The sequence below is a fragment of the Zootoca vivipara genome, chromosome 13 (genome assembly GCF_965207765.1).
Source record: "Zootoca vivipara chromosome 13, rZooViv2.hap1.1, whole genome shotgun sequence".
In the NCBI taxonomy this organism is placed as follows: Eukaryota; Metazoa; Chordata; class Lepidosauria; order Squamata; family Lacertidae; genus Zootoca; species Zootoca vivipara.
Genome location: NC_142596.1, coordinates 47,231,552 through 47,245,078, shown reverse-complemented (window position 1 = coordinate 47,245,078; position 13,527 = coordinate 47,231,552). Strand labels below are relative to the sequence as shown.

The window sequence follows — 13,527 nt, the reverse complement described above, 5'->3', positions numbered from 1 at the left end:
CATTCCACAGGGTGGGTGCTACCACCGAGAAGGCCCTCTGCCTGGTTCCCTGTAACCTCTGCTTCTCGCAGGGAGGGAACCGCCAGAAGGCCCTCAGAGCTGGACCTCAGTGTCCGGGCTGAACGATGGGGGTGGAGAAGCTTCTTCAGGTATACTGGGCCGAGAATCCACCTGAACACACCTGCCTGCCCCTAACATGACTTAGGTTGAAACAGGCTGTTGAGAAAGAACTTGAGCAGAGAGAATTGGGCTGATGCCCTTGCTTTGTTTTGAAAAAAGAGTCGTGTCAAGGCAGGGGTGTGTGTGTGTCTGCCTGTCCGTGGAAGGCTTGACTCATTCATACTGCCCTGAGATGGACAAGTCCTGGATCTGCTGCTGTCACAGAAAAGTGGCGCAACATGCGCTTCCCATGGCTGCACCCTCCTTTGATGGGGTGCCATCCTGGGAAAGCTGTACGGTTTTGCTTCTGGTTCTGCACCCATTAAAATGTTTGCTTTGACTCAGAAGTGTCAGAATAATCAAGAGTCGACCGAAGTGCTGTTTTCCCCTGTTTCCTGTTTTAAAAAATTGTTCAGTTTCTTTATTTCCATAATAACTGCATGGGGATTCTTTATTTAATTAAGCAGATCATCTGTGGCCTCAGGTGTAAATAAACGGTTTTCAAAAAGCAACACATAAGCGCAACAGGCTGAGACCTGTTTCCCCTTATATGATCCCCTTTTACCTTGATGCTTGTAAAGGTTTGCTTTGCAAGGCATTGCATGCATCTCAGTGTCTGCCAACTCCTTTCGTGTTGGCTTCCCAGAAGCTCTTGGGGGCCCTTGGTAGGACTCGTTGGCAAACCTGCAGTAATCCCACGTTGCAGATCCCACCATTCCTGTCTGCTGCAAAATCTGCTTGCGTCAGTTGAGGTGCTGCTGAGTGAAGCCCAGCCCACGGGAACGGGTTTTTCATCTCAATTCCTTTCTCGGTTACCTGCAAAGGCAATATAACCCCACATGGACACTGGACTGCTTCCAGATCTGCATGTAATGCACAGATTAGATCAGCCTGTGATGCAATTGAGGAGCATTCGATTTTGCTTGCTTGCAAAACCCTCCCTTATTTTACGTCTTGCGTCGGTGACCCTCTTGGAGTGTGGGTGGCTGATACTTCCCCGTGCATGGAGAACGTGAAGTCTTGCACACAGCCTCTGTTGCGCATGACTTCTTTGACACAGGCAGGATTTTTGAAACGCCGTGCCCTGGACTTCCATTTGCTCGGTATTTGTGTGAACAAGATCTCACTCACCCCTCCAGGGTTCTGGTGGCCTTTGTGATGTAGTGTGGTGTAGCGGTTAAGAGCGGTAGACTCGTAATCTGGGGAACCGGGTTCGCGTCTCCGCTCCTCCGCTTGCAGCTGCTGGGTGACCTTGGGCTAGTCACACTTCTCTGAAGTCTCTCAGCCCCACTCACCTCACAGAGTGTTTGTTGTGGGGGAGGAAGGGAAAGGAGAATGTTAGCCGCTTTGAGACTCCTTAAGGGTAGTGATAAAGCGGGATATCAAGTCCAAACTGTTCTTTTGAATAACGTGCTTCTCCTGTAACCTAGAACATAAGAAGCCATCATGGAGCTTGTCCACATTTCCGCTTTTTCCATGCGTTCTAGCTACAAGTCCGAGAGGTTTTGCTTTTGCCTCACTGCTTTCCCCCAGAAAACCCACTCTTTAGATTTGCTTCTTTGAGCTCCTGCCATCGGGACGGAGATATAGAACAATGAAGGCGAGAATGAGCCGTCTCTCAAGAACAGTTTCTTTCCTAGAGCAATCTTGGCCTTAAATGGAAACTCTGGACTCTGAAGTCATCTTATTTATTTGTTATATTGTTCTGTATTGTATTGCACTTATTAGTGTTTTAGTTTATGTGGAGTGTCTTACTTGAGTTGAGTTGAGTTGATATAACAACCGAGAAATTTCGTTGTTCCTGCAAGGGGACAATGACAATAAAAATCTATTCTATTCTATTCTATTCTATGATGATGTTTTACTTGTGGTTCTTTTTTTATTGCTAACCTCGCAGGATAGTCACTATCGTCCTAGTCGCTGTCAGCGTGGTTTGGATCCCAATCTTGCAGAGCTCCAACAGCGGCCAGCTCTATATCTACATCCAATCTGTCACTAGCTACCTTGCCCCGCCGGTTACGGCTGTCTTCCTCTTGGCCGTTTTCTGGAAGCGAGCCAATGAACAGGTACGCTCATATATAATAGCTGATAATGATAACAATAACATTATTATTTATATACCACCCATCGGACTGGGTTCCCCAAGCCCCTGGGCAGCTCCCAACAAAATATTAAAACCACAACAAAACCTCAAACGTTAAAAACTTCCCTGCATGGGGCTGCCTTCTAAAAGCCCAATAGTTGTTTATTTCCTTGGCATCTGATCGGAGGGCATTCCACAGGGCGGGTGCCACCACCAAGAAGGCCACCCGCCTGGCTCCCTGTAACCTCACTTCTTGCAGTGAGGGAACTGCCAGAAGGCCCTCGGAGCTGGACCTCAGTGTTTGGGCTGAACAATGGGAGTATATAAACCAGAGACTGCTGCCCTTGCGCATGTTGCTCGCCAACCCCATGGAATCATAGAATTGTGGATTTGGAAGGGACTGTGAGGGTCATCGTGTCCAACCCCCTGCAATGCAGGAATCTTTTGCTAAGTCTGGGGCTTGAACCCACGGCCCTGAGATCAAGAGTCTCATGCTCTACTGACTGAGCTATCCACCATGAGCCATCTTGCTAGTCCATCAGACTCCCTACACCCTAGCCACCCCCTATCCTCTCACAACTCCTTGACCCCGCTCACAGCTCCTTGAATACCCCATCCCCAACTCCCTGCCGTTCCCACCCCACTCCCCACAGCTCAGCCCAGACTCCCCCAACAATTCACTCCAAACTCCCTCTGCAACAGCTTGCCCCCAACACATTTCCCTCTGCTGTTGCTGCTGTTGCTACCACTTCCGGAGGAGAGGGGAAAGAAGAGGAAAGGGCCTTTCTCCCTTGCGCTCTGCACTGCAGCTGGCAGGCAGTAAGCATGCATTTTGAAATGTGTGCTTCCTTCTGACACTGATGGAATACGGGGAGCGTGCAAAGACCTGCCAGGGCCACCCACCTAGTTGCCTCCCTAGTTGCTTACTCTGATGGACCACCTGCCCCTTGGCTTTCTTGCTCAGCCAGACCACTCACCCCCTCTGACGCTGGGCTTGCCTTGCCCTGCTGTGCCTGCGAGCGAGCAAGTGAGCAAGAGGGCAAGTAGGTGGCGGAGACCATGACAACAGGGTGAATGGGAAGCCCCTGTCTGGACCACCTGCCAGTCTGCTTGTTTGCTCGCTTCCACTGCCGTCCTGCTCACATGGCCCTCTACTGGTGACAATGTGAACTGCAGCATGATGACTTTTCCCTTGCAATAATATTATATAGTAAGATATAGTATGGGACCCAGGTGGCGCTGTGGTTAAACCACTGAGCCTAGGGCTTGCTGATCAGAAGGTCGGCGGTTTGAATCACTGTGACGGGGTGAGCTCCCGTTGCTTGGTCCCAGCTCCTGCCAACCTAGCAGTTCGAAAGCACGTCAAAATGCAAGTAGATAAATAGGAACCGCTACAGCGGGAAGGTAAACGGCGTTTCCATGTGCTGCTCTGGTTTGGCAGAAGCGGCTTTGTCATGCTGGCCACATGGCATGGAAGCTACACGCCGGCTCCCTCGGCCAATAATGCGAGATGAGCGCGCAACCCCAGAGTCGGTCACGACTGGACCTAATGGTCAGGGGTCCCTTTACCTTTACCTAAGATATAGTATATGTTTTTAATAAATGACCTAAGGGGGAACATTGAAAGTTGCTTTAAGCTGAGTCAGACCATTGAGCCATCTCTCAGCAATGTCTGCAAAGAGTGGCAGTGTTCATCTAGGGCTTGAGTTTGTCCCATTCCCACCTGGAGTTATCAGGGATTGAACATCTGTGCGTAAGGCAGATGCTCTGCCCCTAAGCACCAGCCTTTCCTAGCCCTGCAACTTGAGATGCCCCTTAAGTGGAGAATATCTGCCAAAGAGAGAATCTGAGCCATGGGCTCTCCTCATCGTATTATCATTATTATTATTTTTAAAAGAGAGAAGCACTATTTAAAACATAAACCCAGGAACTGGTGGGTGGATATGCAATGTTGTGGATATGCAATGTTGCCCATTCTAGAACAGGTGCATTTTTTAAGGTCAGGGGACTAACCCACCAGCGTCTACCCTTGCCTCATTGTTTCCTACCCTCTGCATTTTCCCCTATCCCTTACAAGTCTGTTGCAAAATGGGAAAACCCCGTGATAATATGTGCAATGTGAATCATCCAAATTTGCATTGCAATATTTTTTTTTCCTTTTGTGAAAGCTGCACGTGTTTGTAAACCTTAGGTCTCTGCTACAAATGTATATGTGGGCTTTATACCGCTTTAACTGAATGTGTGGCTGTGGTCCTATGATGTTACATTGCTTGGATGTGCTGCGATGCTTTCTGGATGTGGTGTTATGTTATCTTATAATAATAATATAATAATTATTATTTATACCCTGCCCATCTGGCTGGGTTCCAACCGAATATTAAAAACACAATACAGCATCAAACATGAATAAACTTCCCTAAACAGGGCTGCCTTCAGATGTCTTTTAAAAGTAAGATAGTTGCTTATTTCCTTGACATCTGATGGGAGGGTGTTCCACAGGGCAGGCGCCACTACCGAGAAGGCCCTCTGCCCGGCTCCCTGTAACTTCGCTTCTCGCAGTGAGTGAACTGCCAGAAGGCCCTCGGCACTGGACATCAGTGTCCGGGCAGAACGATGGGGGTGGAGATGCTCCTTCTACAGGACCGATGCCATTTAGGACTTTAAAGGTCAGCATCAACACTTTGAATTGTGCTTGGAAACTTACTGGGAGCCAATGCAGATCTCTCAGGACCGGTGCCATATGGTCTTGGCGGCCACTCCTAGTCACCAGTCTAGCTGCTGCATTCTGGATTAATTGCAGTTTCTGAGTCACCTTCAAAGGTAGCCCCATGTAGGCCACATTGCAGTAGTCCAAGCGGGAGATAACCAGAGCATGCACCACTCTGGCAAGACAGTCTGCGGGCAGGTAGGGTCTCAGCCAGCGTACCCTGGACACAGAATTGACCTGCGCCTCCATGGACAGCTGTGAGTCCAAAATGACTCCCAGGCTGCACACCTGGACCTTCAGGGGCACAGTTACCCCACCCAGGACCAGGGAGTCCTCCACACCCACCTGCCTCCTTTCCCTCAGAAACAGGACTTCAGTCTTGGCAGGATTCAACCTTAATCTGTTAGCCGCCATCCACCCTCCAACCGCTTCCAGACACTCACACAGGACCTTCACTGCCTTCACTGGTTCCGATATGAAAGAGAGGTAGAGCTGGGTTATCATCCGCATACTGATGAACACCCAGCTCAAACCCCAATTATCTCTTCCAGCGGCTTCATGTCGATGTTAAAAAGCATGGGGGAGAGGAGAGAACCCTGAGGCACCCCACAAGTGAGAGCCCAGGGGTCTGAGCACTCATCTCCCACCACCACTTTCTGAACACGGCCCACAAGTGTTCTGTTCTGTGGGTGTGGTGTTATAATCTGTTACGTAAATGTGGCGTTCTGTTGTGTAGCGTGACCTGGATGTTTGCATGCTATATAGCATTTTGTGCTTATGTGGATGCAGTCTATGTTCTGTTGGGTTGAATGTGTGAATGTGGTGTTATGTTTATCCTGCATGGAAGGGGTTTGAGTCTCCAACTTCTAATTGTGCTTTTATATTGTGGGATATAAGCGGCTCTCGTTTTAACTGTTTTCATTGGGAATTTAAGTTTGCTTTCTTTTCCTTAGCCACCCTGGGGAACCTGTTGAAGAGCAGGGAATGAATAAAATTAATTAAATAGGCCTGGTCGAAGCCCGAAGGGCGAGAGCAGGAGTCGATCACAACTGCAGTACGATGAGGGAAGAGGGTGGCTAAGTCTGGCATGAAAAGGAGAGCACGGACCCCGCAGAAAATAACTTGCTCCTTGTTTCTGGTTCCTTCTCCCGAAATCTCCCTCCTTTCTCCAGAGGCCTTGACCAAGGAGGTTAGAATTTCAGTCTTTTGGGCCCTGTCTTTATCTGCAGGGGGCTTTCTGGGGCCTGATGGTGGGGCTGGTCATCGGCCTGAGCCGGATGGCCTTGGAGTTTGCGCACCCCACGCCCCGTTGTGGTGTCCCGGACAGGCTCCCTTCCCTCGTGAAGGACCTCCACTATCTTCACTTCGCCACCCTCCTCTTCCTGCTGACTGCCGTGGTGGTGGCGGGCATCAGCTTGTTGACTAAGCCCCCCGCCGAATCCCAGGTGAGTAGAGCTGCCCCAGTGGTGTAGAGGAGGAGAAGCAAGAGAATCACATAATTCTATATTTGGAAGGTACCTTGAAGGGTCCAACCCCCTGCAATGCAGGAATCTCAGCTAAAGCATCCATGGCAGGTGGCCTTCCACTAGGGCCAGGGCCTTTTCAGTATTGGCCCCAACTTGGTGGAACGCTCTTTCCCAGGAGACCAGGGCCCTGCCTGGCCTTTGGGTTGGACTTAGTCTGACCCCTGTGTTTTCCTCCCGCATGGCTTGGATTTATGGACTACTTAAAATCAGGCTGCATTTTAAATTTTAATACTGGAGCAGGAGAAAAGAAGTTTGCTCCATCCTCCATGTGACAGAGCAATGGTGGCATCCAAGGAGAGAAGTAGCAGGTGCTCTTCGGCTGAGTCACAGCCCTTCCGCAAATTTTATTTTAGTAATCCCTATTATTAATTAAATGGCAATTATTTAAATACGTTTTCATAGCTTAGGTAAACCGCCTGAACACTGTAGTTTCCCAGCGTCTTGCAACAGGAAATGCAGTGTATGAAATGAAGCCAGTTGAAATTCACCGGAAGGCTTACCTTCCAAGTCCCGGACTGCAGAATCCGGGACCAGCAGCCGTGTGACACCGGAAGTTGTGTCGACGTAACTTCCAGTGTCGCTTTGCCCTTCTATGGGCACCCAAAATGGCCACCGGCGGCTTCAAAAGTAGCTTCTGCGCATGACCGGAAGTGCGTTGACGCAACTTCCAGTGTCGCCCCGCCCATCTATGGGCACCAAAATGGCTGCCGCCGACACCGGAAGTCACATCTACGCACTTCCGGTCATGCGTAGATGCGACTTTTGAAGCCGCCGGTGGCCATTTTTTGTGCCCATAGAAGGGCAAATCAGAAAAAAAGGCCGCTGGCAGGAGAAAATAACGGAGAAAAACGGGAGACAAAGTGATACGGGGGACCACCGGGAAAAGGTAAGTAAAAACGGGGGTTTCCCGGGGAAAACGGGAGACTTGGGAGCTATGCCGGAAGGGTAAAACTCACTGTTCTTGCCCTCAGAAATAAAGCCCTTGTTTGTTTCTGGAACAGGGGGAGAGGAACAAGCTTTATAAAACAAGGCTTGCCCAATTTGCGTTAGCAAGGAAAAATGGCTGCCTGGTATTGACACTCAATAGGATTTCCTTGCCCTGATAGTGACACAGGCCCAAACCGATTGCTCCCTGGTCGAAGCAATTGCCCGAGGCAGAATCCTTTCTGTTGAACCACCTTTGAAGGAAGAGAACAGAAGAAGTCTTTTCCACTCCACCCAGAGAGGCCAAGCCAAGCTTGTGCCACCTAACCACCACCCCTAGCTATGGAAGACTGCCCTTCCTTGGCACCAGGGCCCTCTCAGACGTATTGGGACATGCCGAGCGGAGTGGTTTATTATGATGTGTGCTCAGAGAGAAAGGGCGGTTGGGTGGCACGAGAAAACACGGCGGGAGTTGCCTGGATCTCTCTGCACCTGGAAGGTGCTGCCAAGGAGATACCTCTGACACGGTTCAGGGCAGGAGGCTGGCACCAGCGGAAAAAATCAAGATGGGGGCAAAAAGTCAGTAGAATAGGCCTTCCTGTTAGGGTTTGTTTTGCGTCTTGACTGTTACTATAGAAGTTTCTCTGACCCATAATATTGGATTCTTAAAAATAAATAAATCATTTGAATCCCCCAAATTCCTCTTTTAATTTTATCTGTTTTGTTTGTTAATGATTTATTTCATAAAATTTATATACCGCCTAATGGTAAAAAAACAACAACAACCCAACAACTTCAAAGCAGTTTACAAAAAGATAAAACAATTAAATCAAGGGGGTGGGGTGGGGTGGGGAATCACTACCCTACATTAAAACACACAAAAGTTAAAATACTAAAACAGATTAGTACCTGGGTAGGCTCGTCGATTTAGCAGTTTTGTTTTATCACCTATTTTTGTTTCCATAAAATTGTTTATTGTTTTTATGTCACACATGAGTTAGTATGTATGAAGTGTAAAAAGGATTTAAAGTGTTAGCAGATTTACAAATTCATTTAAATGAAATAAAATGCCATTTTAAAGACTACCTTTAGTTGTTTTCTGTATGGGTTGTTTTTTCTTTCTTTCTTTCTTTCTTTTTTAAAAAACCCCTATCATAGTTGTTTTTACTCATATGACTACACTGCCTTGAGACTTATGCAAAAGGCATGTCAATAATAATATTATAATAATATTATTATTATTCTGTCCAAAAGCCACCGCCAGAGTGTAGGGGCTTCATCCAATGTTAGACATACTCAGAACAGACCCATTGAAATTAACTGACAACAGAAAACTTGGAACTGTGAATTTTCACAAGTCTAATTTGAGTGAAACTCTAGAGTTTCTTGGGCCTTATCTGTGGCCTCAAACTGGGAATTGCCTGCGTACAGGGCAGCTGCGCAGAACCTTCTAGAACTTTTCCTGGGTACGCTACTTCCCTCAGAGTCAAACTCTTTTTCCTGTACACTGAGGGAAGGAAGGTGCAAATTTCACCCATTGTTCCTCTCCAACATCTCTGCAGAGTGAACATAGATCCCTTGTGTTTCTGTCAGGAATGTTGGTTACCTGTCAGCGGCACATTTTACCTCACAACTTCATGCTTTGGCTATCAAAGGTAATGACACTCATAAGCAAATGCAACTTTCTCTGCTTGTATTTCATTCACTTTCCCCCTCCTTTTTTTATATTTGCAGGTAAAGTTTGTGACTTGGTGGACCCTCCGTGCGGAGGAGCCCCTTCCTCCCAAACACTCCAACCCCAAATCGCTGCCCGAGGACGGCTTTTCCAGCACAGAGAACGATGGTAGGCCTCAGGCACAATGTCCTCTCTCAGAGGGGCAGGGGGAAAGAAAAGTCCATTGGAATATGTGGTTTCATGTGAACGGCGGATGCTGAAATATCCTGTGATCAGTCCGTCAGCTTTACTGAACGTAGCCAAAGGACTTCACAAAATGCAAGATGCCAAATTACCAATTAAAAAACTTGATACGGAATCACAGAACAGCCATTTGTACCCATGTGCACCAACCTCCGTGGGTAACGAAACATTGGGTTAAGATTTGTAATAGGCTACTGTGCATTTTATAATTCTTGATGTGACTAGAATGCAGCTTCTAAGCCGGCAGTGCAAATTTGGCTACCAAATGGACAGAACTGAGGAACGGTTGAGAAGTTGTCGGGCTCCTAACTGCGGTTGGATCCAGCCAGCATGGCCAGTAATGGTCAGAGGATTATGGGAGCCCAGCCCCATCGGAAGGGCTCTAGGACAGTGGGCGCTGACCCTTTGCAGTCAGCCCAATACATTTTGGCACCTGAGGCACACCACAAAATGGCGACCCTCCTCCGTGGTAGGGAAGAAGGGGCAGGTGAAGATCTATAGCAGGAAGAAGCGGGGTATGAAGATCTACATCAGAATCTGCTGCCCCTGTGGATCCTGCTGCCTAAGGCGGTTGTCTCACCTTGCCTCATGGGTGGCCGGCCCTGCATGAGGGTGAAGGGGACAATGTCCCACCAACCTCAGTCTACCATCAGCTAGCCCTACGTGGCTGTCAGTCTCCTCCTCCTTAGCTGCAGTGTTGCCCTTGAGGAACTCAGAAGAAAGAGGAGGAAGAGGATGGGGACAAAACTGGAATTAGTTGGCTTTGACTGTCATTGGCTCTGGCTGTCCTTACTGCTGGGCTTCCTGTCTTCCACCCCACCAGTTTCCATGGGCACCAGCTGTTGCTGCTCCAGGTTCCCCATCCCTGCTCTAGGACTTTGTCCAATGCTTTCTTTGTTTTCCATGAATAAACCCTTTGCTCTCTCTCTCTCACAGATCTCCCGGAAAGCCTCCCGCAGAGTTGCTTCGGCAACGGAAAGACCTGCACCCCCTGCATCATGAAAGCTGGAACCCCCCCAGGGAACCCCCCTGGGGACAAGACAGAATCCCGCTTCTGGGCTCGGATCTGCTGTGCAAACGCCCTTCTCCTGATCTGTGTCAATGTCTTTTTCTATGCTTATTTTGCTTAAGGGATGTCTTCTGGAAAGTTCCTCAAAGAGGACAGGAAGGAGTTTGGGGTGGGTGGGGAGGGGAAAAGAGAACTGGCCTGTACGTGGAAGATAGGATGTATTCTCTGATACCAGCGGATTGCTTTATTTAAATATTATATTTCAGGTACTGATGGGGCCGTACTAAGCTACCAAGAGGAAGAGTTGTTGCTCACTAGAGTAGAGCATCTGACTTGCATGCAGAAGATCTCGGGTTCAATCACCAAGTAGGGCTAGGAATACCCCCCCCCTATCTGAAACCTTGTAGAGCTGCTGCCAGCCAGTGTGGACAGTACTGAGCTAAGATGAGCCAATGGTCTGACTCAGTAGAAGGCAGCTTCATGTGCTCCTTTTGTGCATTAATCCAGGGTGGGAAATTTTGGGATTTTATAAGGCAGAGATGACACTGGACCTTTGGGCTAGCATATACAGATTTTTTTTATTTTTTATTTGCAAACATGGGGACTAGAATCTTTCTTAGGAAAAAAAAAGAAAAATAAACTGGCAGATTTAGTTGGCAGGAAAAGGCCCTGACTTGCAAAAAGCCCATAAATACTGAACTCAGTTCAGCTTAGCCATTTTACATGTTCCACGGCGCACTTGTAGTTGGGCATGGTAGCTGTTTCTGGCTAGGCATGAGAGCGGCACAGGAAGGAACACACCCCCATATTGTTTTGCTTCCTCCAGGGCAATTGAGCTGAAGACTCTGGGCTCAAGCACCATAACTCTCTTTTGACACTGGCCCACTGGCAAACAGAGGAAATTGCTGCAGCACCTTCACTGCAGATGGCCACAGGGTGGTATTACAGCTTCTAGCCCAGAAGACATCCCACTGGCTCTTTGCATCGTGTGGTTTCTGCTGCATTGCAGCAGCACCACGGCAGATGGCACCAACAAGGGAGGGTGCTGGCCCAAATAAAGACAAGGCAAGGGCCAGTACCTTGGAGAGAGATCAAGGTGTTGGTTTAGGACCACGGTGAAGGTCAAACATCCAAGTTGTCTCAGCAAGGTCCTGGAGCTTACTGGCAGTGTTTTAAAGCACAGCTAGGTAGTCACTGACTCGAGGGCCCATCCCCTGAGTGCTGCCACAGAGACAATTAAAGAACCAGTGTTTTATTCTGCAACCATTGCCTTTTTGGGGGGTGGTACTGGGGTTTTCCAGCCATGGGGATCTCTCAGGGCTCTCTCGATCTCCCAAGGGTTTGTGGACCGGCCACCAGAGTCTGGTGGCAGAGTTGTCTCCTTGGGGCTCTCGGTAGGGGGACCCCAGAGTCTGCAGACCCATGCAGGATGGAGCAGAACATGGATCCGTCTCTTCCTTGGAGTTGCAATTGCCAGAGGACTCTGCCTTTGAGGAGTTCTGCTCCGGGGCCATGGCACCAATGGGTGGCATTGCATCGCATGTATCATGTGATACAGGGCACCAATGAGGTCTAGATCTGGCCCAGTGAAGCTGCTAGATCTGGCCCAGTGAAGCACTTTGTGCCTTTTGCTTCTCGGTTGGGACAAGTCATTGTTCAGGCATGGAATGAACTGTGCACCCATCTTTTTGCCTCCACATTTGTCTATAGGCTGAAGCACCTGCCTGAATCTCTGCCTTTTTCTTTTATTACTTTATTAAAGCACACAAAGGGATACAAAACTATTAGCATAACTGCTGTAGCTAACATGCCAAACCCAACTCGAGGTCGTACAGTCACACGCACAAAATCATTGCCCAATAAAACCAATTTGTATACAGTAATGAGGTTGTGGGTGGCTGTTGGTTCAATAAATCTCTCCACATCACACTCTTGAGTCGCTGGCGGTCCTCTCACCTAGTGTTCCCCTTCTGATGTATACAATGTGGGCACATGCCAATCACCACAAAAGGAGCTGGTCTCCACTTTTCCTCCAGCTGTCCTGATTTGACTAGGCACAGTCTCTGCCGATGGAATTGCCCAAACCTGAGCAGAACCTGGGTCCAAATATAGTACCCCAGGCCACTCTAGGTAATACTCCCCTGCCTCAGCTACGCCTCCTTCCAAGTGCCCTGGACAATAACAGGACATCCCATTTTTTTCTTGCAAGATCGTGGTGGCCATTTTGGATGCCATGATCTCACTTGTGTACTGTGCTCTCCCCCCTCCCCCCAAAATTGCTTTTTTTTGGGGGGGGGTTGAGAGCAAGGCACAGGTCACGTCACCTGAGAGTGCATCCTGGAAGACATCCTGGTTTTGCATTGGGGAAAAATTGGAAGGTGTGTATTCCTTGCTCCACCCACCACATGTGGCCCCTGGAAGGTTGTCCAGAAGGGAATGTGGCCCCTGGGCTTTAGTAAGTGCCCTCATTCCTTCCCTGTGAGGTTTCTGCCAGAGCGAAGTATACCAAGCAAGCTGGACCTATGCGCTCTCTATTCTATGCTCCCTAGAAAATGACAAGCAGTGCCTTGCAGTAAGCTCGGTGAGTTCTTTGCAAGCACCTGGCTTTGTGAAGAGTCTATAAATAGAGGATGGGTCAAGGAGGCAGGTGTGAGAATATTTGCCTGGCTGCAGAAATGTATCAGATTCCTCCTTCCTGTTGAAAGGGGGGCACCATTTTGAGATAAGGCATGCCTAGTTCACAAGATGCTTATGAAACAAGCTGGGGGGGGGAGTGTTTTCAAACAAATGAAAAGAGGGAACTGAGATTTGCTCAGAGAGATTCCCCACCCAGTCGTCTGTTCCCACATTGGAAACCGCCCATGTGTGAAAGGTCAACTCTTTGACCGGCTAAGCCAGAGGTGAGGAAGCTCAGGCTTGGGGGTGGTAAATGTGACCACCTGGCCCCTCTGTCTGCCTTTTGAGACTCTCCCTAAGCCGTACCCCCACCCAGAGCATGTCCTTGAGTGATTTTTGACTGGTTTGCATGTGTTCTTGAACTGTGATAATGCCTTTTGCTACCCAGGATGGAGAGGAGAGCGTGGAAAACCTCTGGGTTTTGCATGACTGAAATGAACCCGACTGTACAAAGGTACAAATCTGAAGAAGTGTGCATGCGCACGAAAGCTCATACCAAAATAAAAACTTAGTTGGTCTTTAAGG

General features: G+C 48.7%; 1 protein-coding gene across 1 annotated transcript in view; it reads left to right on the top strand.

The window, feature by feature from the left end:
- Positions 1–10,480, top strand: part of SLC5A10 (solute carrier family 5 member 10) — a 107,593-nt gene extending 97,113 nt beyond the window's left edge. Inside the window, exons 12-15 of the mRNA XM_060282796.2 lie at positions 2,057–2,225; positions 6,179–6,394; positions 9,134–9,242; positions 10,254–10,480. Coding sequence (XP_060138779.2) covers positions 2,057–2,225; positions 6,179–6,394; positions 9,134–9,242; positions 10,254–10,447 — 688 coding nt within the window. The 3' untranslated portion in view covers positions 10,448–10,480. The remainder of the gene's footprint in view (positions 1–2,056; positions 2,226–6,178; positions 6,395–9,133; positions 9,243–10,253) is intronic.
- Positions 10,481–13,527: the final 3,047 nt, after the last annotated feature.